General features: G+C 36.2%; 1 protein-coding gene across 1 annotated transcript in view; it reads right to left on the reverse strand.

Moving 5' to 3' along the window:
- LOC133796141 (uncharacterized) overlaps positions 1–25,128 on the reverse strand; it is a 50,300-nt gene extending 25,172 nt beyond the window's left edge. The window contains exon 1 of the mRNA XM_062233623.1: positions 24,731–25,128. Coding sequence (XP_062089607.1) covers positions 24,731–25,128 — 398 coding nt within the window. The remainder of the gene's footprint in view (positions 1–24,730) is intronic.
- Between the last annotated feature and the right edge of the window lie 2,534 nt (positions 25,129–27,662).

A 27,662-nucleotide genomic window follows, 5' to 3' on the forward strand; every position in this document is an offset into this window, starting at 1 on the left:
TCAATGCAGTGTGTAACGGAACACATATCCGCCCTTTGTATCTCAACAAGCCTACCTCAGACACTGTATAATCCCTGGATGCTCCAGCCAAAATATCTTCCCTGATCTTAATCAGCTGAAGATCACTTAACTGACCTTCTCTGATCCTCTCTAACAGTGTAGACTGTAGCGTAATGTTAGCCAACTAGCCCACCAGCAACTCTATACCAGCTCTGGTCATATCATCTGCTAACTCTCTGGCTATCAGCCTCATACCATGAATCTGCCCCGGACCCTTCCGGCTCAAAGCATCAGCTACCACGTTGGCTTTCCCTGGGTGATACAAAATTTCACAATCATAGTCCTTCACTAACTCCATCCAACGCCTTTGCCTCATATTCAGGTCTTTCTGGGTGAAGAAGTATTTCAGGCTCTTGTGGTTTGTATAGATCTCACATTTCTCCCCATAAAGATAATGCCTCCATATCTTTAAAGCAAAAACCACCGCTGCCAACTCCAGATCATGAGTAGGATACCTCTTTTCATACTCCTTCAGCTGACGAGAAGCATAGGCAATAACCCTCTCTGATTGCATCAGAACACAGCCCAAACCCTGATGAGAAGCGTCACAGTAAATCACAAACTTCTCCTGGTCTGTCGGAAGACTCAGAATCGGAGCTGTAATCAACCTCTGCTTCAGTTCCTGGAAGCTGTTCTCACACCTATCTGACCACAGAAATTTCTGGCTCTTGCGTGTCAGCTCAGTCAAAGCACTAGCAATCTTTGAGAACCCTTCCACGAACCGTCTGTAATAACCTGCCAATCCAAGGAAACTTCTAACCTCAGAAGCATTCTTTGGCCTTGGCCAATCTCTGACCGCTTCGATCTTTGCTGAATCTACCTTAATCCCCTCCTTACTGACAATGTGTCCAAGAAAGGATACCTGAGACAACCAGAACTCACACTTCTTGAATTTAGCAAACAATCTATGTTCTCTCAGTCTCTGTAGAACCAACCTCAGATGCTGCTCATGTTCCAACTCAGTTTGAGAATACACCAGAATATCATCGATGAAGACGATCACAAACTGGTCTAAGTAATCCTTGAACACTCTGTTCATCATATCCATGAAAGCAGCAGGGGCATTAGTCAATCCAAATGACATAACTAGAAACTCATAATGCCCATACCTGGTACGAAAAGCAGTCTTCGGTATATCTCCCTCCTTGACCCTCAACTGATGATAACCAGAACGAAGGTCGATCTTAGAGAATACCTTCATACCTTGCAGTTCATCGAACAGATCATCTATCCTTGGCAAAGGATATCGATTCTTAATTGTCAACTTATTCAGTTCCCTGTAATCTATACACATTCTCAGTGAACCATCTTTCTTCTTTACAAACAGAACTGGCGCACCCCAGGGTGAGAAACTAGGTCTGATGAAACCCATATCCAGCAGCTCTTGCAACTGCACTTTCAATTCTTTCAACTCAGCTGGAGCCATTCTGTACGGTGCTCTAGACACTGGCTCCGTCCCTGGTGCCAGTTCTATAACGAACTCAATCTCTCTGTGTGGTGGCAACCCTGGCAAATCCTCTGGAAACACATCCAGAAACTCACATACAAGTCTAGTATCCTCTGGTCTCACTGGCATGACCTGGGTGGTATCAACCACACTGGCTAAGAATCCAATGAATCCTCTCTGCAAAAGATCCCTGGCCCTCAACACATAAATCATAGGTACACGAGGTCCATGCACAGTACCAACAAACACAAAAGGATCCTCACCTTCAGGCTCAAAGGTGACCATCTTCCTTCTGCAGTCAATAGTTGCCCCATACTTTGCCAACCAATCCATACCCAGTATCATATCAAAGTCAGTCATAACTAACTCTATCAAATCCACTGACAACTCTCTGCCCTCTACTGTCACTGGCAAAGATCTGACCCATCTTCTGGATACCACTATCTCCCCAGTGGGTAACAAAGTACCAAACCCCACAGCATAAAAATCACAGGGTCTACACAACCTATCAATAACGCTACTAGCAACAAAGGAATGTGTAGCACCAGAATCAATTAACACATGATAAGGGGTTCCTGCACTAAGAAGCTGACCTGTAACAACTGAGGGGGAAGCCTCAGCTTCTGCTTGAGTCAACGTGAACACTCGAGCTGGGGCCGAGCTGTCCACCTTTCTGGGTTCCTCTTTCCCTATCTGAGGGCAATCTTTCTTAAGGTGACCCACTACTCCACACAGAAAGCAGGCCTTTTCCCTACATTCTCCCAAATGGCGCCTCTTGCACCTAGGGCATTCAGGACGAGCCTTCCAGGCTTCATTGCTCCCAGGACGACCTATTGTAACACCACGAGGTCTCCTGTCAAGACCTGGAACTGGGAAGGTATCAGGAACCTTCCTCTTCTGATCACTGGGGCCAACACCCCTACCAGAACCAACAAATGGAGGACCTGGCCTCCTGAAATCCCTTCTGGCTGCATTCTCATGCCAGATCTTAATCTCTGCACTCTCAGCTGTGAGTGCCTTCTCCACCATCTGTGCATAAGTAGTGACTCCCGCCACAGTGGTGATGCGAACGTCACGAGCTAACCTGGGCTGTAGCCCCTGGAGGAATCTCTCTCTCCTGGTGCCATCAGTGGGCACCAGCTCTTTGGAAAACTTTGCCAAACGATCAAACCTTAAGCCATATTCAGTAACTGATAAGCTTCCCTGAAGTAGCCTCATAAACTCATCGGCCTTCGCCGCTCTTATATCATCGTTATAGTACTTCTCATTAAACAAGGTCTGAAATTCCTCCCAGCTCAGGAGATTAACATCCTTGGTCTGACCAACCACTTCCCACCATATCCGGGCATCTTCCCGAAACATATAGGCAGCACAGGCCACCCTCTCACTACCCACTACCTTCATAAAGTCAAGGATAGTGTTAAGCATGCTCATCCATTGTTCAGCTTTGATAGGATCAGCGCTGCCTTCAAAAACTGGAGGTTGCTGTTTCCTGAACCGCTCATAAAGAGGTTCCAATCTGTTTTCAACCCCAGGCTGCTGCCCAATAACTGGCACTGACACAGAAGGTGCCTCTGGTACATTAACCACTGCAGGCACTTGTTGCTGCCTCAGGAGACGAAGCTCCTCTTCCTGCTTCAACACTATAGCCTGCAAATCACTAAACAATTGTTGCCAGTTTGCAGGTGCTGGCTGTGGAATGTAGGATTGGTCATTCTCTTGACCCTGACTATTGTCATTATTCTGACCCTGACCACTCTGGCCAGCTGTAGTGTCTGTCTGTTCTGGGTTCATCCTGTCACTGATACCTTACTGAAACAATAATCAATACGGCCAGTCAGGTAGTAATAACCAAACCCCTTGCCGCCTCACGGTCCAAGAACAAGCAGACAGTTATCATATTCCACAGTCATTCAATATGCACAAACAGAAACATGTTTATGGCACTCAGCACTCAGCATGTATCACATAACAGTTCATAATATCCCATGCATACAGGTAAAGCATTTGCACCACATTTAGGCAGTTATGCACATAACTACATAAAGAGTTACCAAACCAAGAGTCGAGCTTGACTTCAGTGATGTGTGTACATGCCCAGCCAGTCTACAGGAACCTTAACCTTGGCATTGCTCTGATACCAAGTTGTAACGCCCTGGCTACCCCAGAACAGTTACGGTGAACGGTGGACCGGAAATTTGACTCCTTACCTGAGTCCTTTGGTCAAAAACGTGCTCTAGGTGTAATTAACAGGTTAAGGTATAAAACCAATAAAAAGTAAATGAAGATTTATTACAAACAACTCTGTAGAGCTAAACAAAACATTTACAAGTGGTTCTCAGTACAAAATGGTCATTACAGTTTTAAATTTACAATCCCACCGACCTAAGCGGCAAAAATAGGGTAAACCCCCTAGTTCCTCTGAGAACACCATGATCGTGGCGGTCAAGCGGCCGCATATGTACACACCACCACATCAGCTCTCCACTCAAGGCTAGGTGAGCTTTTCTTTCCCTTTACCTGCACCACATAGCACCCATGAGCCAAGGCCCAGCAAGAAAACATAACATTTTTCAATAACATTATCAAATGATTATCATTATAATCATACTGAACATAAAGCTTTCAACAAGCAAATGAACATCACATGATTTTAGCGGGAGAGTGGCTGTTAAGTAAGCCACTAGCCTCCAAGCTCTCTTTTCTAGCGGGAGAGTGGCTGTTAAGTAAGCCACTAGCCTCCAAGCTCTGTTTGTTCATCAACCCTCAGTGTCGGTCAGGCATTAATGCTCTTTGAGCCATTCAATGCTAATGGTCGATTAGATCTAACCTCCGTTGGCTTGCGTGAACCACGCTAAGTCCATCCTTGACTAATAAGTCAGCGCTAAGTGACCAGTGTCCAGTATCACCGCCGAACTTGACTAATAAGTCACAGCTTCACAGCTGACACTAACACCTTTGCCAATTCTGACTGACAAGTCAGTACAACGTGACCAGTGCCCAGTACCACTGCCGAACCTGACTAATCAGTCACAGCTTCACAGTTGATACTAGCCCCTTTGCCAAGCCTGACTAATTAGTCAGTGCTATGCTCAAATGAACAACATATGCTAAGCATTCCATGTTCAAACCATGTCCATATTACATAACCAACATGCCTCACAAATATCCACGCATGTCACACTTGGGGTGCAGTTTTCTTACCTCCGGTTCAAGCAAGAACAAATAGAAAAGTGACCCTGAGAACGATCGACCTTTTTGGTCCTTTAGCGGTTACCTGGCCATAACCAAAATTACGGGATTCCATCAATAAAATAAATAATAAAAGGTTCTCAAACCAAAACCTAACCTCCGGGACCTCAAACACTACCCAAACGGGTAGTAGGTTCAACCCCGAGGCCTTAGACTTGAATCCCCATGCTAAAAAGCTCACTTTGCCCAAAAATGCCTTAAGGGTCGCGACCCTCCTTGGCCATGCCGCGGCCCGCCCCTCAGACAGAGGCGCCTGAACCCAGCAGCTCCCAAGGGCCGCGACTCACCCTGGCCATGCCGCGGCGCAACGCCCAGTTCAGCCAAAACCCCTGTTTTTCTTCCTCTACGATTTCACTTAGAACCAACCCTTCAAACCCAACTTAAACACCACCCAAACCTCTCTCAAACACCCATTTAAACCCCTAAACAACACTCAAAACTCTCCCTCATCATAACCCAAGACAAACCCCTAAAACATCCATCAATTCCAACAATCCTCCATAAAAACACAAGCTGAAACTTATCATTAAAACAGGGAAAAACCAGAAAAGTAATGATCAAAGCTTACCTCAAACTTGGTATTGAACCCTCTCCAATGGCTGAACCAAGACTATAGCTTAAGCCCCGTGATTTCATAGCTTAGTTCCACCCCTTGAGCCCAAAATCTCCAAAGGAGAAGCAAAGAAAATGAAGGGAAGGGAAGGTACGGGAAGGATGAAGCAAACTCTGTTTTGGGTTCTGTTTTACAGCCATCCATACATCATATATATCCATAACACAAAAGACCATTATACCCCTAGGTATAATAAAGCTCCTACAACCACTTCAAGGGTAATTTTGACATTTTCCACCTACACCGTTAATGATAATTAACGCTTCCCAATTCCCGCTAATCTCAATATTCTCAAACACCAATATTTCACCTCCCGTTACCCTTTAATACCTGGTAACACTCTAAACATTAAAAGCACCCCAAGACTCACCCCGAGCCCCGAGCTTAAGCCCGTTATGACCAAACCGACATTAAACATTCCTTGATCGTCTCATGCCAAATGGCTCGAACAAACCCACATCTTAATGTGGTCTCAAATTATATCACCAACATGTGAACAATTAATCAATTTACCCTCAACGGGCCAAATTACCATCACACCCCTATAATAAGAAATATGGACTCACATGCATGCATTTCACATCATATCATAATATAATCAACATATACATGCATTTAATAAATTAATAACATAATTAAGCTAGTATGGCCCTCCCGGCCTACTGTTCACGCCGTTAAATACATCGGAGAATTCGGGGCATTACAAGCACTACCCGTTGCCTATTTGAAAGATAACAGATCATCACCACGTGTGTCTTCAATGACCATGTTGGTTTCACCATCCATACAATAGCGGATTCTAATTTCTGAATCGAAACCATGGTTTCTTGTTTTTCCTTGTTAATCTTGAATTGAATCACTTAAGGAAGATCAATAGGAATATTTTTGTTTTCGTCAACTTCCGTTTATGGAATCAGAATAGTAGAAATAGCTAAGTTAGATTTCAATTCGGCGAAGACTACTTTGCTACGAGGTTTGAAATTAGACATGTAGTATTCTTTAAGAAAAGTAGCGTTTGTAGAAACAAACTGATACGAACCACACCAACGATTGTGGTGAAACCCGACACCAAATATGGCAGCCACCAAGAACACACGAAATTGGAATGAAGAACCGCGACCCAATGCTTTGCCAAGCACGAACCTTGGCATGAGGAAGACGTCACAAATGGGGATGGGTATCCGTTTGATAAGTCAGGTTGAACACCACAAGGAACCCCTTGATAAGTTCTAATAGTTTCTTCAAGAACTTAAGAAGAAAAACTCACAAATTTCATTTCATCATAATCTGATTTTTCCAAACGTTTTCAAGCCCTCTTATGGCCGAAATTACATGAAAGAAAAGCCCCTTTGTCTTCCTAATGAAAACCCTAACAATCACAAAAAAAAGACTCTTGGACTCACACAAGTCAAGTGTTTGACTTTTCACAAGATAAAAACAAAGACTAAATAAAACGTGATTAAGTGACTGATTAAAATAAAAATACAAGATGCCAAAATCCAATAAGACTCGTTACAAAATATTGATCAAGCTCCTAAACTGGTGTCCTCATCATTCCCCCCCTCTTGACTTGGATCAACTGGAACTTGACTTGGATCTTTAGTCTTGGTGTCCTCATCATTCCCCTCCTCTTGAGAAAGATTTGACCTCAAATCGTTACCTGCATCAAAAGGACTCAAATCAGAAACATTAAAAATAGCACTAACAGTATACTCACCTGGTAAATCGAGTCTGTAGGCATTGTCATTGATCCTTTCTAGCACTTGAAACGGCCCATCTCCTCGAGGTAGCAATTTGGAACGTCTTTGTGCTGGGAATCTCTCTTTCCTCATGTGTAACCATACCCAATCACCAGGATCAAAAACCTGCTTGTGACGACCCTTGTTAGCATCAAGTTGGTTAGTGTTTAAAAGAGCCTCCTTGTACATGAGTAAATTCTTTGGCTGTTTTGTACGCAATGCTCGCTTAACCTCACTTTTTTTTGCATAAAATTTTTTTTTTTTTCCTCTCATTTTCCCTCATTGACCGACCTCTTCTCTTTCTTTTCTCTCTCACTTGATTCGACCCTTTTCTCTCTTTGTCTCTCTTTTTTCTCACTCTCATTCATCTTTTCACTCTCCTTCTTTTGCTCACTCAATTTTTTTTTATCACTCATTTTTTGCAACCTCACTTGGTCTTCATATACTTGCTTTGGCGTCAATGGAGCTAGAGTGATTTTTCGTTGACGGAACGTGAATGAGTACTTGTTGGTGAAGCCATCATGCTGGACTCGCCGATCAAATAGCCAAGGCCTTCCTAGAAGGAGGTGTCCAGCTTGCATTGGAACCACATCGCACAATACCTCATCCTCATATTTTCCAATTCGAAATGATACCATAACCTGTTTTGTAACCCTCACTTCACCACTATCATTCAACCACTGCAACTTGTATGGACGACGATGTTTAAGCGTTGGGAGCCCTAGCTTTTCAACCATGGAAGAACTAGCAACGTTAGTGCAACTACCACCATCAATAATAACACTGCATACCTTGTCTTTCACATGACAACGAATGTGAAAGATGTTCTCCCGCTGCACCTCTTCTTCCTCTTCTTTTGCTTGCAAATTTAAGGCTCGTCGTGTGACTAGTGCAAGCATCTCACCAGATTCTGCCCCAAACTCCTCACCACCCATAGAAGCGTCCTCCAATGGTGGCATGTCATCAAGATTATCTTCCTCTTCGGAATCTATCTCCCCATTATCCCGAATTACCATAACTCGCTTGTTTGGACATTGGCTAGCTATGTGTCCTCACCCCTGACATTTGAAACATTTTATCTCACTAGAACGGGACGAAGTAGGGGCTGTTTTACCTTGAGGGGTTGTGGCTATTGTGGCTATTTTTGGTGTAAAGGATGAAGTAGGTTGGTCTTCTTTCCTTGGATAGTTCAACCTCCAAGGTGTTGTACTTTGATCGTGTGGGCTCGGTCTTGGTTTTGAACTTGTACTACCCTTCTTGAGCTGCCTCTCAACTTTGATTGCCATATGCACCAAATCTTCCAATTCCACATAATGGTGTAGCCCAATTGGATTAGCAATCTCTCGGTTCAACCCATTCAAAAACCTTGCCATTGTTGCCTCTCGATCCTCTTCCACATTGGCTCTAATCATAGCCATCTCCATCTCCTTGTAATACTCATCAACACTCTTGTAACCTTGACGAAGACCTTGCAACTTAAGGTATAGATCTCGATAATAATGAGATGGTACAAACCGTCGCCTCATCACCCTCTTCATAGCCTCCCAAGTGTCAATGGCACGATCTCCATTTCGCCTCCTGTTGATGCACAACTGATCCCACCAAACAATAGCATAATCAGTAAATTCTATGGCAGCTAGTTTTACCTTCTTCATGTCAGAGTAGTTGTGACAATCAAAAACCAACTCCATCTTCTTCTCCCACTCAAGGTATGCTTCAGGATCACTCTTCCCCTGAAATGCTGGAATTCTCATCTTGATATTTCCTAAATAATTATCTACCTGGTTCCTAGCTTCTCTATCCCAACCATACCTGCTATGGTTACCTGCCGACATCCTATCAAACTCTTCATCAGAAAATACCCCTTCCAAATCCCCTTCATTCGCATCCTCCCTTTGGTACACCCTATTCCTCCGTGGCCTCCGTTGTGTTCCCTCTTCTACCCTATCCAACCTCTCATGTATTTGTTCACACTCCTCCCTCAACATCCTCCTCATCTCCCCCATTAAAGCTTCAATTTGTAGATTTGGAATTGTAGGTGGTGGAGTGTCATTGCCTGCATTTCTTTCGGTATTTTGTGACATGATTGAAAATCTGCAAAAAATAAGGTTAGAGAAGTTATAGAAAAATACCTCACCACACTTCCTCACGTGTTTTCACTCAAAAATTGTCACTTAAGTCCACTCGTGTTTCACTCAACTTTGATGGCTTTTACCATCAAATAATCTCACAACTCTGCCTTTTTCCACTCATATTCTTCTTTAAGCCCTTTGAAAACTAATCAAACGGTAATATAGAGGTTCAAGCAGCAAATCCTACCAAACAAACCAAACGAACACCGATGAAAAATTGGCGAAAACTGATGATTTTTGGAACACTTGTGTGGGGTTTTGGCAAAAAGGCCCCTAGACCATAGGGAACAAGAAAAGAACAAAAAATTTTAAGACAGGTACAAGACAAAAAAATCAGACTTGGATTCGAAAACAACTCGGATTTCACAAAAGAGCAAGAGAATCTCAATGTAAATTCGGATTTTCACAATGAAAAACAAGAGAAACTCACTGTCAATTCAGATTTCACAATAAAACATGAAAAACTCGATGCCAAATCAGATTTCACAATAAGAACAATAGAGACTCAAGGAAAAATTCAGATTGCACAATAAGAACAAGAGAAACTCAATCCCAATTCAGATTTCACAATAAAAACAAGAGAAACCCAAGGAAAAATTCGGATTTCAAAAGAAAAGCAAGAGAAACTCAATGAAAATTTGGATTTCACAATAAGAACTAGAGAAAACCAATGCAAATTCAGATTCCACAATTAGAACAAGAGAAAACTCAAAGCCCTAAGTCACGTTAAGAACCCTAATTCATGATTTCAGAGAGAAAAAAAATTTAGATAGATTTTCAACAACCCTAATTCAAACGCACCAATTGAATAAAGAACTCTATGAAAAAAGATTTGTGGCTCAGATTTCACAACAAATAAGGGAAACTTTGAAAGAAAGAAAAAAAGGAAACAATTGAAACAAGGAAACAAATGAAATAAGGAAATTAACAAGCTCTAGAATAGTTTCAGATTTCACAAGAAATAAGGGAAACAAGGAAACAATTGAAACAAGGAAATTAACAAGCTCTAGAATAGAAAAACACGACTAGATGAACACGAATTGAATATAGGAACAGGAACAGGAATTGAATATAAGAACACGAATTGAATAGAAAAAAAATGAAAAAGGATAGGCCAAACTGAATGTTCCTAATCTCTGATACCAACTGATACGAACCACACCAACGATTGTGGTGAAACCCGACACCAAATATGGCAGCCACCAAGAACACACGAAATTGGAATGAAGAACCGTGACCCAATTCTTAGCCAAGCATGAACCTTGGTATGAGGAAGACGCCACAAACGGGGATGGGAATCCGTTTGATAAGTCAGGTTGAATGCCACAAGGAACCCCTTGATAAGTTCTAATAGTTTCTTCAAGAACTTAAGAAGAAAAACTCACAAATTTCATTTCATCATAATCTGATTTTTCCAAACGTTTTCAAGCCCTCTTATGGCCGAAATTACATGAAAGAAAAGCCCCTTTGTCTTCCTAATGAAAACCCTAACAATCACAAAAAAAAGACTCTTGGACTCACACAAGTCAAGTGTTTGACTTTTCACAAGATAAAAACAAAGACTAAATAAAACGTGATTAAGTGACTGATTAAAATAAAAATACAAGATGCCAAAATCCAATAAGACTCATTACAAAATATTGATCAAGCTCCTAAACTGGTGTCCTCATCATTCCCCCCCTCTTGACTTGGATCAACTGGAACTTGACTTGGATCTTTAGTCTTGGTGTCCTAATCATTCCCCAAGTTTAGCTAAATGATCTTGGAACTGTTAGGAACGAGTTTCCTAATACGCAGTGGAATGGTGGTGGGTTGGCCCAGTGTACAACAAAAATTTTGTAGCATATTTAAACTACCTTTAAATATGCGGATCCATTAATATACATACATTAATCATAAACAAGTAAATAGAAAGCATACCTGTAACGTCCTAAACTCTAGGGACCATTACGGTGCACATTTTAAACAGTGATAAACTCGATAATCGAGTCGTTTGGCCATAATCGTGTAGCTAAGTATGATTTGTGGTTTAGGGATTACAAATTTTGGTTAATATATAACGTTTCACTAGAACGTTTACTGTATAAATCGGGATTCCAAAAAATATAATTTAAAGGTCAATTACAAGAAAATATTTACAACTAGCCGATCTAAGCGACAAAACAGGCTTTAACCCTAGTTTCTCTTTCAACCCTCGGCCGTGGCGATCAAGCAGCCGCATATGTACACATCGCCACCTAAGCTCTCCAACTCAAGAATGTTCCAGCTTTCTTTTTCCTTTACCTGCACCACATCGCACCCGTGAGACGAAGCCCAGCAAGAAAACTCAATATGCTCATGAACAGTAATAACATGTCATCAAATCATAATGTGCATGCCTAGCAATAATAGCCTTCCTCATGCATGCAAGTAGGTGCAAACAAATGATTATGGGGTCCTGCATCTGAATAGATGACTAATGAGTCAATCTCTGGGGACCTGCTTCTTGAATAGATGACTAGTAAGTCAATCTCAGAGTGGGTGACTAATGAGTCACACCCTACATAGGTGACTAATGAGTCACACTCTGTATAGAAGACTAATGAGTCTATCACTATGTAGATGACTAATGAGTGCATCTCTGTCTAGGTGACTAATGAGTCACACTCTGTATAGATGACTAATGAGTCATACCTTGTATAGGTGACTAATGAGTCACACTCTGTATAGAAGACTAATGAGTGGCCCCGTTTGATTGTTAGGGGTAAATTGGTAATTTTAGCCTGATGAGGGCATAAATGTAATATATGTGAAATTTATGGTATAATGGTGATATAATTGTGATGCACGTTCCAAGACGATCCTAGGGAGCTAATTAGTTTAAAAGTCACAACGAGATTAAATACCTGGCTCGGGAGGAGCCTAGGGGTATTTTGGGAATACTATAACTTGAGATTGGGAATTTGTAAGTAATGGTTAATGGTATTTTAGTGGTTTGAGTAACCATTGGTAACCAGTGAGGATAACTACCCTAAGTGATAAAATGGTATATTTGTAAGGGATGTGAAATGTCTAGGATGCCCTTGAGGTTTAGTTGGAAAAGGGAATTAGATGGAAGGGTAAAATGGTCTTTTGGCAGGGATTGGGATAAGTTTGGCTGAGGGAAAAAGTCATTCATGTTTTTATACTTAGGCAAATTCTGTTTTGGCTTAAAGAGAAGGAAAAACTAAGAACCTAGAAGGAAAAGTGGAAAAGGAAGGGAGCTGGTAGTGAGGCTTAGGAGGAGAATCAAAGTGGCTTGAGGCAACTAAAACCAAGTATAGGCCAAGATTTTCTCAGAGGTAAGAATTTAACTCTGTTTTGTTAAGTTTCTAAGCTTGATTTTTAGAGTGTGAGCATGAAAATTGAAAGTTGGTTTGTGGCTGGTTTGTGTGGGAATTCAGTTGGAGAAACAAGAGGATTTAGCTTGAAGCTGGAATTAAAGCAAGCTTAAGGTCGAATTCTCCACTTGAGGTAAGAATTCTATGTAATTATGAGGTTTGTTTCTGGTGTGGTTTAAGAATTTTGAAGCATGGTTTAAGTTTTATAAGCCTTGGTTTAAGTTCCTAGTTTACTGGTTTAAACTTTTGAAGTTTGGAACCAAAGTGTGAATTATGGGTGTGATTATGTGTTTGTACTTGTTGTTGGTGTTTATAGGTTGCTAGATGGTTTATTTGAGGTTTTGGAGTGATTTTGGGGTTTAGGTATGCATTGGGGTTGAATTGGGAGTGTTATGGCTTGAGGAAAATGCAGGGGAAAACCTAGAATTCTGGGTTCGCGTATGGGCGCCACGGCCCTGTTCTTTGGTGTCGCGGCGCAAGGCAGCATCAGGCATCAGGAGCCCTTCTGGACGCCGCTGCCCTCAATGGGTAGTGCCGCGGCCCTAGGCTATTTTTGGGCAGGGGAAATTTTCCATTTTAGGGCTTTTGCCCAGGGGGCTCGGGGGATGTTTCTGCTACTTTGTTTTGGGAAATTGGAGGTCCCAAGAGTATAGGATTGGTCCCGGGAAATGGTTTTGGATTGGTTAGTATTAAAAAGTGTTTTAAATGTGTTTTGACTAGGTTTTCAGAGAGGCTCGGGTTAGAGGACCGTGCTCGTGACTTTGGTGCATAAGAAGCTCGGGACACAGGTAAGAAAACTACTGTTTCCCGTAGAGCATGAGTTGCAGGGCTCGGCCCTATATGACTGTGTTGTGGGGTTTGACCCTTTGATTGAGTTTATGTATGTTTAGCTTGTTGATTAGCTTTATCATATGTGAATGTGATGATTGTACGGCATGAGCCGTGAACGGTGAGGACCGATAACGGCAAAGGCCGAGAACGGCAATGGGCCGGGAACGGCGATAGGCACGTGGAGTGCAAGGTCGTGTGCGGCAAGGGGCCAAGGCCGGAAGCAGCGTTTAGCACGCAGAGTGCGAGTTGCTAGGATAGATCCTAAAGGATACCTAGGATATCCTCACGGTATGGACCGCGAATCCAGGGCATGGTAAAGCGCCTGGGACGGCATGGCCGTATGTGTTTAGCCTGTTGATGGCTTGTTTAACTGATAAGTGTTTGATATACATATGCTATTTGTTTGTGAGTTTTCTTGTTGGGCTACGGCTCACGGGTGCTCTGTGGTGCAGGTAAGGGCAAGGAGGAAGTCAACCAATCATTAGTATGGCGAGCGTGAAGCGGTGTGTACATGTTTGGTCAGCCTGATTGCCACGGTCAGGGGCATTTTTGGGTGATGAATGTATAAAACTGGATTTTTTCGTTTAGTCGACTGTGATTATATTTTGAGTTGTAAATATTTCTAAACTGTATTTTGGGATCTCAAATGTTAAACTTTTATAATTTTCAATGAAATGAGGTTATTTTCAAAGATTATGACTTTGAGTTTAGCTTAGTCACACTTTTGTTCTAAGAATCTCGTTTAGCGAGTTAATTGCACGATTTGAACTCACTTAGTAACAACTCTAAGGTATAGGGCGTTACACTCGGGGTCCCGAAAATGCCTCCGGGAGCAAAATAGTAAAAACCTCCTGAATTTCCCCCTGATCTTACTAATTCCCAATTTATCATCAAATATTGATTCCCATTACCCAATAATCTGGTAATGCTAAATACCCCTTGACTTACTCCGAGTCAAGAATAAATCCCGTTGTGACTTTCCCACTAGCTTACCTCCTATGATCGTCTCGTGCTGGGTAACCCTAGCATAACCAAATAAAAATAAAGCACCACACACATATATCACATATGTGCCAAATATGCCCGAAATGACCAAACTATGAAAATCACCCAATTAATCAGAAATGGGTTCACATGCATATTTAGTACAGCTAAACATGCACATTATCATTTAATAACATAATAAATCAATTATGACCCTCACGGCCTCCTCATCAAGGTCCTAAACCTTATTTGGAAATTTGGGGCATTACAATACCTCTTGATGCCTATCAAGTGTCCTTACTCTCTTTTCGGAATTTGAACGAACTTCCTATCCAAGCTGATCCCAAGTTCTCACACCAAGATCTTCCACAACGTTCTCTACACCTCAAGAAGTGTGTGGCCACTTAGAGAATAAAAGATGGTTAATTTCTGATTCTACTTGATGTACTCAACACATGAGATCAAGAGAATAAGACCTAAAATTTGTTCTGTATCTTTTCAGGAAGAGATAGAAAAGTATCGTTCTTTTTCACAGAGCGAATAATTGTCTTCTAATTATTTTCTTATAAGTCTAACTTAAATAGAAAATATTTATATTTAAAACATAAATCTGTAACCAACTTACAATTTATCTTTTAATTAACTAATTATCATATTAATGAAAATATCTTAAAACTAATTTTTGAATTTTCTATTAATTAATTATATAAAATTGAAAAATCTATCCCTGAAAATAATGCAATACACGCCATACACAGGCCATGGACTGTGTGTGGTCGAGTACCACCCTATATTTTAAGGGTATTTGATTTTTTTATTTTTATTTAATTATTTATACAAACTATTTTGTCAGATAAAAATCTAACAGCCTGATAACTAATTCAAATTAGAATTAAATATCTTTTAAACTAATTATCAAATATAATTAATTATTTGAATAAATATCAATCTTTTAAATTCACATCTAATTTGAACTTATCAGATTATTATCTCCCACTCAAATAAAGATATTTAATTAATTCTACCAATTAATTAGAACCAATATAAAATTCAAAATTAAATATTTAATTTATTATAATTTCGAAAATTATAATTAATTAATTATTTAATATAATTTCAAAAATTAATTTAATTATTTAACATAATTACATAATAATTAAATATTAATTAATTTTGTTAATTACAATTAATTTCTAATTAATTAATTAATCACTATTATCACATAACTGCATATTTGGCCCAAAGAACAAATTTCTTCTTAAATATGTCTTTCAACCATTTTTCCTTTTATATTAACTCTTGTCTTGAATAGTGTTGATAGAGCCGTTGTGGGACCTATGGACCTATAATTCTAAGCTCCAATAAATATCAGATTATTAATTAAACTCTTTAAATAAATAATCTTAATTTATTAATCTCATGATTATTCCACTATAAATATGAGACTGCACTCTTTTAATTATAGACATTTCATTTACTAAGTACTTTATAAAATAAAGCGTTCATTGATATAATCATTACGTACAAATTAACCCTCTAATACTGGTTCATAATTAATCGGGAATAAAATTATCGTTTTACCCTTTTAATTATATCTTGTTTCCTTAAGTATCATTGACTTTACTAGTGAAGGTTAATTCATAACTAAATTATGAATTTGAGCTCAATAACTTTTTCAGTCCTAAAATTCAACCCTTAAGAGAACCATTATTCAATCTCTGATGATAAGGTATAGATTCCATATCTGTGTACCATGTCCCCAGCCATTTACATTAATAAGTTTCCAAAACAAAAGTTTCTAGCCTAATCATTCTGACAAACCCTAACGACTGAATCAAAGAACTCATATAACATAAACAGGAGTTCATTGTAACTTCAGGATTAAGATCTATTTGTATATGATCATCAGTTGATATATTTAATTAATACTTCGAAGCGGTATTTAACTAAGTATTAATAAACATATCTGGTCTAATTCTATATATTCTCTAATATATAAAGTACCTCCACTAAAGTGTCCTACTACACTAGTGATCCGGATCTAGATCACATGTATTCATAATACTAGTGGACCATACTTGCAGTAATTAATCTAAAGATTCCATAACTTTATTTTACTTCAAACTTAATCAAGTTCATTTATCTCAAACACAATCCTCCCGTACCAATACGTGTTTGAGATTACATATATGAACTTAGGAATTTTTCTGATATTTACATAATATTATCACAGAATAATATAGACCATAAAATATATGCATAAAAAATTCAATTTATTTATTTGTTTCTTAAAAACAATGTCTACTACATATGCTTTTAGGGCACAATTCTCAACAACGTCCCACTTTCCCTAAAGCAAATAAGCCATCTCTCTCATTCCCATGTTTCTTACATGCTCCTTACAAGATCTCACGGATAAAGTCTTTGTGAAAGGATCTACAAGATTATGCTCTGAAGCTATCTTCATAACTACAACATCTCCTCGATGAACTATCTCTCTAAGCAAGTGATACTTCCTCTTCATGTGCTTTCCCCTCTTGTGACTTTGTGGTTCCTTTGAGTTAGCTACTGCCCCATTGTTATCATAGTATAGGACTAGTGGCTTATCCACATCTGGCACTACTTCCATATCAGAATAGAACTTTTTGATGCCTATTAAGTGTCCTTGATATCTTTTCATAATTTGAACGAACATCCAATCCAAGTTACTCCCAAGTACTCACACCAAGATCTTCCACAATGTTCTCTACACCTCAAGAAGTGTGTGACCACTTAGAGAATAAATGATGGTTAATTTATGATTCTACTTGATGTACTCAACACATGAGATCAAGAGAATAAGGCCTGAAATTGGTTTTGTATCTTTTCAGGGAGAGATAGAAAAGTATCGTTCTTTTTCACAGAGCTTATAATTGTCTTCTAATTATTTTCTTATAAGTCTAACTTAAATAGAATATATTTATATTTAAAAAATAAATCTGTAACCAACTTACAATTTATCTTTTAATTAATTTATTATCTTATTAATTAAAATATCCAAAAACTAATTTTTGAATTTTCCATTAATTAATTAATTAATTAAATAAAATTGAAAAATCTATCCCTGAAAATTATGCAGTACACTCCATGGACTGTGTGTGGTCGTGTACCACCCTATATTTTAGGGGCATTTAATTTTTCTATTTTTATTTATTATTTTTATTCAAACTACTTTGTCAGATAAAAATCTAACAACCTCATAACTAATTCAAATTTGAATTAAATATCTTTTTAACTAATTATCAAATAAAATTAATTATTTGAACTAATTAAATTCCAATCTAATTTGAACTTATCAGGTTATTATCTCCCACTTAAATAAAGATATGTAATTAATTCCACCAATTAATTAAAACCAATATAAAATTCGAAATTAAATATTTAATTTATTATAATTCCGAAAATTATAATTAATTAATTATTTAATATAATTTCATAAATTAGTTTAATTATTTAATATAATTTCAAAAATTTCAAAATAATTACATATTAATTGATTTTGTTAATTACAATTAATTTGTAATTAATTACTTAATCACTATTATCACAAAATTGCATACTTGGCCCGAAGAACAAATTTCTTCTTAAATATATCTTTCAACCATTTTTCCTTTTCTATCAACTCTTGTCTTTAATAGTGTTGATAGAGCAGTTGTTGGGACCTATGGACCTATAATTCTATACTCCAATATTAAAATCTTTAATTAAATAATCTTAATTTATTTATCCCATGATTATTCCGCTATAAATATGAGACTTTCATTTACTGAGTACTTTATAAAATAAAGCGTCCATTGATATAATCATTACATACAAATTAACCCTCTAATAATAGTTCATAATTAATTGAGAATAAAATTACCGATTTACCCTTTTAATTATATCTTACTTCCTTAAGTACCATTGACTTTACTAGTGAAGGTTAATTCATAACTAAATTATGAATTTGAGATCAGTAACCTTTTCAGTCCCAAAAGTCAACACTTAAGAAAACCATTATTCAATCTCTTACGAGAAGGTATAGATTCCATATTTGTGTACCATGTCCCCAGCCATTTACATTAATGAGTTCCCAAAATAAAAGTTTCTAGCCTGATCATTCTGACAGACTCTAACGACTGAATCAAATAACTCATATAACATAAACAAGAGTTCATAGTAACTTCAGGATTAAGATCTATTTGTATATGATCATCAGTTGATATATTTAATTCATACTTCGAACCGGTATTTAACTAAGTATTAATAAACATATCTGGTCCAGTTCTATATATTCTCTAATATGTAAAGTACATCCACTAAAGTGTCCTACTACACTAGTGATCCGGATCTAGATCACATGTATTCATAATACTAGTGGACCGTACTTGCAGTAATTAATCTAAATATTTCATAAATTTATTTTACTGTGAACTTATTCAAGTTCATTTATCTCAAACACAATCTCCGCGTACCAATACGTGTTTGAGATTACATAAATGAACTTAGGAATTTTTCTGATATTTACATAATATTATCACAGAATAATATAGACCATAAAATATATGCATAAAAAATTCAATTTATTTATTTGTTTCTTAAAAACAATGTCTACTACATATGCTTTTAGGGCACAATTCTCAACAACGTCCCACTTTCCCTAAAGCAAATAAGCCATCTCTCTCATTCCCATGTTTCTTACATGCTCCTTACAAGATCTCACGGATAAAGTCTTTGTGAAAGGATCTACAAGATTATGCTCTGAAGCTATCTTCATAACTACAACATCTCCTCGATGAACTATCTCTCTAAGCAAGTGATACTTCCTCTTCATGTGCTTTCCCCTCTTGTGACTTTGTGGTTCCTTTGAGTTAGCTACTGCCCCATTGTTATCATAGTATAGGACTAGTGGCTTATCCACATCTGGCACTACTTCCATATCAGAATAGAACTTTTTGATGCCTATTAAGTGTCCTTGATATCTTTTCATAATTTGAACGAACATCCAATCCAAGTTACTCCCAAGTACTCACACCAAGATCTTCCACAATGTTCTCTACACCTCAAGAAGTGTGTGACCACTTAGAGAATAAATGATGGTTAATTTATGATTCTACTTGATGTACTCAACACATGAGATCAAGAGAATAAGGCCTGAAATTGGTTTTGTATCTTTTCAGGGAGAGATAGAAAAGTATCGTTCTTTTTCACAGAGCTTATAATTGTCTTCTAATTATTTTCTTATAAGTCTAACTTAAATAGAATATATTTATATTTAAAAAATAAATCTGTAACCAACTTACAATTTATCTTTTAATTAATTTATTATCTTATTAATTAAAATATCCAAAAACTAATTTTTGAATTTTCCATTAATTAATTAATTAATTAAATAAAATTGAAAAATCTATCCCTGAAAATTATGCAGTACACTCCATGGACTGTGTGTGGTCGTGTACCACCCTATATTTTAGGGGCATTTAATTTTTCTATTTTTATTTATTATTTTTATTCAAACTACTTTGTCAGATAAAAATCTAACAACCTCATAACTAATTCAAATTTGAATTAAATATCTTTTTAACTAATTATCAAATAAAATTAATTATTTGAACTAATTAAATTCCAATCTAATTTGAACTTATCAGGTTATTATCTCCCACTTAAATAAAGATATGTAATTAATTCCACCAATTAATTAAAACCAATATAAAATTCGAAATTAAATATTTAATTTATTATAATTCCGAAAATTATAATTAATTAATTATTTAATATAATTTCAAAAATTAGTTTAATTATTTAATATAATTTCAAAAATTACAAAATAATTACATATTAATTGATTTTGTTAATTACAATTAATTTGTAATTAATTACTTAATCACTATTATCACAAAATTGCATACTTGGCCCGAAGAACAAATTTCTTCTTAAATATATCTTTCAACCATTTTTCCTTTTCTATCAACTCTTGTCTTTAATAGTGTTGATAGAGCAGTTGTTGGGACCTATGGACCTATAATTCTATGCTCCAATATTAAAATCTTTAATTAAATAATCTTAATTTATTTATCCCATGATTATTCCGCTATAAATATGAGACTTTCATTTACTGAGTACTTTATAAAATAAAGCGTCCATTGATATAATCATTACATACAAATTAACCCTCTAATAATAGTTCATAATTAATTGAGAATAAAATTACCGATTTACCCTTTTAATTATATCTTACTTCCTTAAGTACCATTGACTTTACTAGTGAAGGTTAATTCATAACTAAATTATGAATTTGAGATCAGTAACCTTTTCAGTCCCAAAAGTCAACACTTAAGAAAACCATTATTCAATCTCTTACGAGAAGGTATAGATTCCATATTTGTGTACCATGTCCCCAGCCATTTACATTAATGAGTTCCCAAAATAAAAGTTTCTAGCCTGATCATTCTGACAGACTCTAACGACTGAATCAAATAACTCATATAACATAAACAAGAGTTCATAGTAACTTCAGGATTAAGATCTATTTGTATATGATCATCAGTTGATATATTTAATTCATACTTCGAACCGGTATTTAACTAAGTATTAATAAACATATCTGGTCCAGTTCTATATATTCTCTAATATGTAAAGTACATCCACTAAAGTGTCCTACTACACTAGTGATCCGGATCTAGATCACATGTATTCATAATACTAGTGGACCGTACTTGCAGTAATTAATCTAAATATTTCATAAATTTATTTTACTGTGAACTTATTCAAGTTCATTTATCTCAAACACAATCTCCGCGTACCAATACGTGTTTGAGATTACATAAATGAACTTAGGAATTTTTCTGATATTTACATAATATTATCACAGAATAATATAGACCATAAAATATATGCATAAAAAATTCAATTTATTTATTTTTTTCTTAAAAACAATGTCTACTACATATGCTTTTAGGGCACAATTCTCAACAACGTCCCACTTTCCCTAAAGCAAATAAGCCATCTCTCTCATTCCCATGTTTCTTACATGCTCCTTACAAGATCTCACGGATAAAGTCTTTGTGAAAGGATCTACAAGATTATGCTCTGAAGCTATCTTCATAACTACAACATCTCCTCGATGAACTATCTCTCTAAGCAAGTGATACTTCCTCTTCATGTGCTTTCCCCTCTTGTGACTTTGTGGTTCCTTTGAGTTAGCTACTGCCCCATTGTTATCATAGTATAGGACTAGTGGCTTATCCACATCTGGCACTACTTCCATATCAGAATAGAACTTTTTGATGCCTATTAAGTGTCCTTGATATCTTTTCATAATTTGAACGAACATCCAATCCAAGTTACTCCCAAGTACTCACACCAAGATCTTCCACAATGTTCTCTACACCTCAAGAAGTGTGTGACCACTTAGAGAATAAATGATGGTTAATTTATGATTCTACTTGATGTACTCAACACATGAGATCAAGAGAATAAGGCCTGAAATTGGTTTTGTATCTTTTCAGGGAGAGATAGAAAAGTATCGTTCTTTTTCACAGAGCTTATAATTGTCTTCTAATTATTTTCTTATAAGTCTAACTTAAATAGAATATATTTATATTTAAAAAATAAATCTGTAACCAACTTACAATTTATCTTTTAATTAATTTATTATCTTATTAATTAAAATATCCAAAAACTAATTTTTGAATTTTCCATTAATTAATTAATTAATTAAATAAAATTGAAAAATCTATCCCTGAAAATTATGCAGTACACTCCATGGACTGTGTGTGGTCGTGTACCACCCTATATTTTAGGGGCATTTAATTTTTCTATTTTTATTTATTATTTTTATTCAAACTACTTTGTCAGATAAAAATCTAACAACCTCATAACTAATTCAAATTTGAATTAAATATCTTTTTAACTAATTATCAAATAAAATTAATTATTTGAACTAATTAAATTCCAATCTAATTTGAACTTATCAGGTTATTATCTCCCACTTAAATAAAGATATGTAATTAATTCCACCAATTAATTAAAACCAATATAAAATTCGAAATTAAATATTTAATTTATTATAATTCCGAAAATTATAATTAATTAATTATTTAATATAATTTCAAAAATTAGTTTAATTATTTAATATAATTTCAAAAATTACAAAATAATTACATATTAATTGATTTTGTTAATTACAATTAATTTGTAATTAATTACTTAATCACTATTATCACAAAATTGCATACTTGGCCCGAAGAACAAATTTCTTCTTAAATATATCTTTCAACCATTTTTCCTTTTATATCTACTCTTGTCTTTAATAGTGTTGATAGAGCAGTTGTTGGGACCTATGGACCTATAATTCTATGCTCCAATATTAAAATCTTTAATTAAATAATCTTAATTTATTTATCCCATGATTATTCCGCTATAAATATGAGACTTTCATTTACTGAGTACTTTATAAAATAAAGCGTCCATTGATATAATCATTACATACAAATTAACCCTCTAATAATAGTTCATAATTAATTGAGAATAAAATTACCGATTTACCCTTTTAATTATATCTTACTTCCTTAAGTACCATTGACTTTACTAGTGAAGGTTAATTCATAACTAAATTATGAATTTGAGATCAGTAACCTTTTCAGTCCCAAAAGTCAACCCTTAAGAAAACCATTATTCAATCTCTTACGAGAAGGTATAGATTCCATATTTGTGTACCATGTCCCCAGCCATTTACATTAATGAGTTCCCAAAATAAAAGTTTCTAGCCTGATCATTCTGACAGACTCTAACGACTGAATCAAATAACTCATATAACATAAACAAGAGTTCATAGTAACTTCAGGATTAAGATCTATTTGTATATGATCATCAGTTGATATATTTAATTCATACTTCGAACCGGTATTTAACTAAGTATTAATAAACATATCTGGTCCAGTTCTATATATTCTCTAATATGTAAAGTACCTCCACTAAAGTGTCCTACTACACTAGTGATCCGGATCTAGATCACATGTATTCATAATACTAGTGGACCGTACTTGCAGTAATTAATCTAAATATTTCATAAATTTATTTTACTGTGAACTTATTCAAGTTCATTTATCTCAAACACAATCTCCGCGTACCAATATGTTTTTGAGATTACATAAATGAACTTAGGAATTTTTCGGATATTTACATAATATTATCACAGAATAATATAGACCATAAAATATACGCATAACAAATTCAATTTATTTATTTATTTCTTAAAAACAATATCTACTACATATACTTTCAGGTCACAATTCCCAACAGGAACTGCATATTTATGTATTATACACCCTTATTAGATTGCAAGATCTTTAACGTCTTACCTAATTTGTTTTGAGCCATTAAATAAATTCTTTAAACTACTCAAATGTTTCAGAGTTCCTATCTATTAGGTAAAGATGTTAGAATCTCGAGTAGTCGTCAATGGAAGTGACGAAATACTCATAACAACCCCTCGAATGAACATTCAGCGGTCCATAAACATTTGAATGATTAAGCCCTAGTTGTTCTATGGACCTTTCTCCATTAGCAAATAATGGATGCTTGATCGTTTTACACTCGAGACAGGTAGGTCACCCATTGTGAGTTCCCTCAAAGGCCCAACCTTTGTTATTCTTTTGGTCCTATCATAGTTAATATGACCAAGTCAGAGATGCCAAAGGTACGTCTTGTTATCACTATCGATCTTTTATCGTTTGGCGATCCTAGATTTAGCTACCTTAAATAACTCATTATTAAAAGTGGACGGTTAGATAGGTCATACAAGGTATAGCCTGTTTTCCATACATCCAACACACAAATAATATTCAATCAACGAAATTGATATATTAAAACTTGTGAAAGTTACAGCAAAATGTTGTTAATGTAATAAAGAAATTGAAATTAAACTCTGTCTAATGTTTGGAAAAAAAATAAACATTATTTAAAACTAAATATTTATTTCCTAAATTTAGATGAGCTTGTGCTGTTGCTTCAACGTTCACGAATGCTCCATTTTTTACTTTAAGCTTTAGTCACCTTCCTTTACAAGTGTCCAATTACTAAGTAGTTGCAAAGAAGTGCGTACATGGTTAGTGGATCCAGAATATATAATCCATACAGAATTATCATCTTCCAAAACACCTGCATCCAAGATTAAAGATTCACAATTACCTTGGGTTGCTCTAGCCTTTAGAGTTGATCACTCCTTTTTCCAATGCCCAGCCTCCTCACAGTGGAAACATTCTCCTTTGGCTTTCTTAGCAGCGGGTTTTTACCCAGTAGATTTTGCAGCACCGCCAGCTGGTTTTGCAGTAGTTATGGTCTTGCCCTTCTTGTTATTTCTCTTATTCCTCTTGTTGTTCTTCGAGATTGAAGCTAAGTTAGCTTCTCCAAGAGCAACCTCAGTAGCAACAGTAGTCTTCTTGTCATGTCCCTTTCTTGGCCCACCATTGATACCATCAAACATTTGAAGCTCGTTCATGAGTTGAGTCATTTCGTACTTCAGTTTATTTAGTAAGTAGTTGGTGGTGAATGGAAGAAAACTGGGAGCAAGAATATTCAGAATAAGCCCCTCTTGAGTTTCCTCGCCTGTGGTGGCTCTGTATAATTCTGCCTCCTGAAAGTAGTTCGTCACCTTGATGAAGTGAACACGAACATGCATTCTAGGCGCCATCCTGGCATTAGCATACTTCATCATTGCCTCGAAACAAGATTGTCCATATTTGTGTCTGAATAGTTCCTGAAGCTACTCCATGATTTCATAGGAAGTTTCGACATCCTCCAACTTCTTCCTTAGTGATGAGAATAAAGGAGCAACGCTAAAAGAGTCAATGCAAGTTCCAATTGGGCCAATTACAAGAGCAAGAGCTAGAAGGTTCAAAGAAGCACTTAATGGGCTACTCTAAGAATATGGGCTGAATATGGAAAGATAAAGTTAGAACTCACTCAAAATGGAGTTCAATGCCTAGTTAATGTTATTGAGGCAATTTAAATGGCTGGTTAACCTCCCAAAACGTGGCCTTTTAGTTTAGAGGAGTTATGGGCATATATTTATGCTTTATTAATGCCATTTAGTTATATTTTGATTGGTTAAAATAAGACTTTTTGTATTCAACTATTTAGCTACTTTCTAGAAGCCTTATAGTCTAGAATTGAAGGGTTTTGGTCTATATTAATGCATGTATCAATTTAATGCTTTAAATGTAACCTTTCATATTCTTGGAGGGTTGTTCCAAGTATAAATAGGGGGAGATACAAGTTTGCAAATCAGATTTGGAATTAATATATTTTTTAGAGTGTTTTCTCTTTGGCTCTTCAAAAAACTTTTTAGAACTTATAAAGATCTTTCTTGTGGCGTTTAAATCCTTGACTTGTCACTCACAATCCTTCTCATTTCTTGAGTGTAGCGTCTCATATCTTTCTTATACCTTTGGTTCTTACCTCTTTGTAGATAACGGGTCAAGGTTCTTTGTTTTTATAGAATCTGATTTTAGAACGAGCCAAGGCCTCCTTGTTCTAAATTGTTTTTTGGGTCCTATTATTCTTATTGGGGTTCAAATCATTTAGAATCACATCATTTGGTATCAGAGCATAAGGTGTTTAAATCAGGTTATTAACTATCCTTATTCTTATTTCATAGTTGTTCATTTCATTATATTTCATCTTATCGAAATTTCATTAAAAAAATGAAGAAGAAAAAAATTGTTCTCTTTTCTTTGGCAGAAGTCATTGTTTATACTTATCATTTCAGCATTTGAAAAAAAAAAAAGAAAAAAAAATCTGATTAGAAGTCACATTTGGAATATTGCTGAAATTCTTGATTTCTTTTGCATAAGGGTATCATTCCAATTTCAATACCTCAAAAGTGTGTATCAATCTTATCTTTGAATTTTCTTTAGTTCTTAAAAGTTTTCCTTCTTTCCTTTTGCTCTTTTAAATTCTCATTCTTCCAAGTTTTTTGTGTTTTATTGTTACAAGATTATTTTTGTGTGGGTTCATTAAGTTCAATAAAGAACTAAAAGAGGGAACTTAAGAGTGGAAAAAGCCAAGATAGGGTAAGATCATAAGAGGGTAAAAGTCAAGTTTCAGTAAACACGAGTGTGAGTGTTATCATTCTTGAGTGAAACACGTGAGAGAGTGTGGTGAGAAATTGTTCTATTTTCTTTTTAATTTTTGTTGGCAGTAATCATGTCTCAAAATCAAGAAGAAGATCAACAATATGTTGCTCCAAATCTACAAATGCAAGCATTAATGGGAGAGATGAGATTGATGATGACAGCTGAACTAGAACAACTACATGAAAGGATGGATAGGGTCGAAGAAAGATCATAAAGGGGGCAGCCTCCTATAGCTGCGAATGGGCAACAAAGATAGAGGAGTCAACATAGATATGATTATGATGATTATTATGCAAATGACGAGGATGAAGATGATTGTGCCTCTAATGTTAACATGGGCAGACTTGGGCATGGGAATGGAGGTAGAAGAGCTAGTGATTGATTTGACAACAATTTGGGAAACATTAAAATGAGGATTCCATCCTTCTAAGGAGAAATGATCCTGAAGCTTATTTTGAGTGGGAGAAGAAGATTGATTTGGTGTTTGATTGTCACAACTATTCTGAGTTGAAAAAGGTAAAGTTAGCGGCCATTTAATTCACTGACTATGCTATTATTTAGTGGGATCAATTAACTTTAGGCAGGAGAAGAAATTCTGAAAAACCTATTGAGACTTGGGAGGAAATGAGAGCTATTATGAGAAGGAGATTCATTCCAAGTCTCTACTACATGGATTTATTTCAAAAGTTGAAAAGCCTCACTCAAGGGTCTAGAAGTGTTGAAGATTACCACAAGGAGATGGAGATATGCATGATTAGGGCTAACGTGGAGGAGGATAGAAGATATTATGGCCAGGTTCTTAGCTGGTTTAAATCGTGACATTGCAAACGTGGTGGAAGTACAATTTATGTTAAGTTGGATGGCATGCTACATATGGCCATAAAAGTGGAGTGTCAATTGAAAAGGAAAGGTTCCACAAAGATGGGTCAAAGTTCTCGTTCTTCTTCAACATGGAATCAAAATTGGAGCAAGAAAGGTGACAAACCACATTCCAAGAACAATGTTGATCCTAAAGACAACACAAATGGAGGCACCCATAACCAAGGTAAAACTGATTCCCAAACTTCTAGAAATAGAGATGTTAAATGCT

This window comes from Humulus lupulus, chromosome 8 (genome assembly GCF_963169125.1).
Source record: "Humulus lupulus chromosome 8, drHumLupu1.1, whole genome shotgun sequence".
Lineage (NCBI taxonomy): Eukaryota > Viridiplantae > Streptophyta > Magnoliopsida > Rosales > Cannabaceae > Humulus > Humulus lupulus.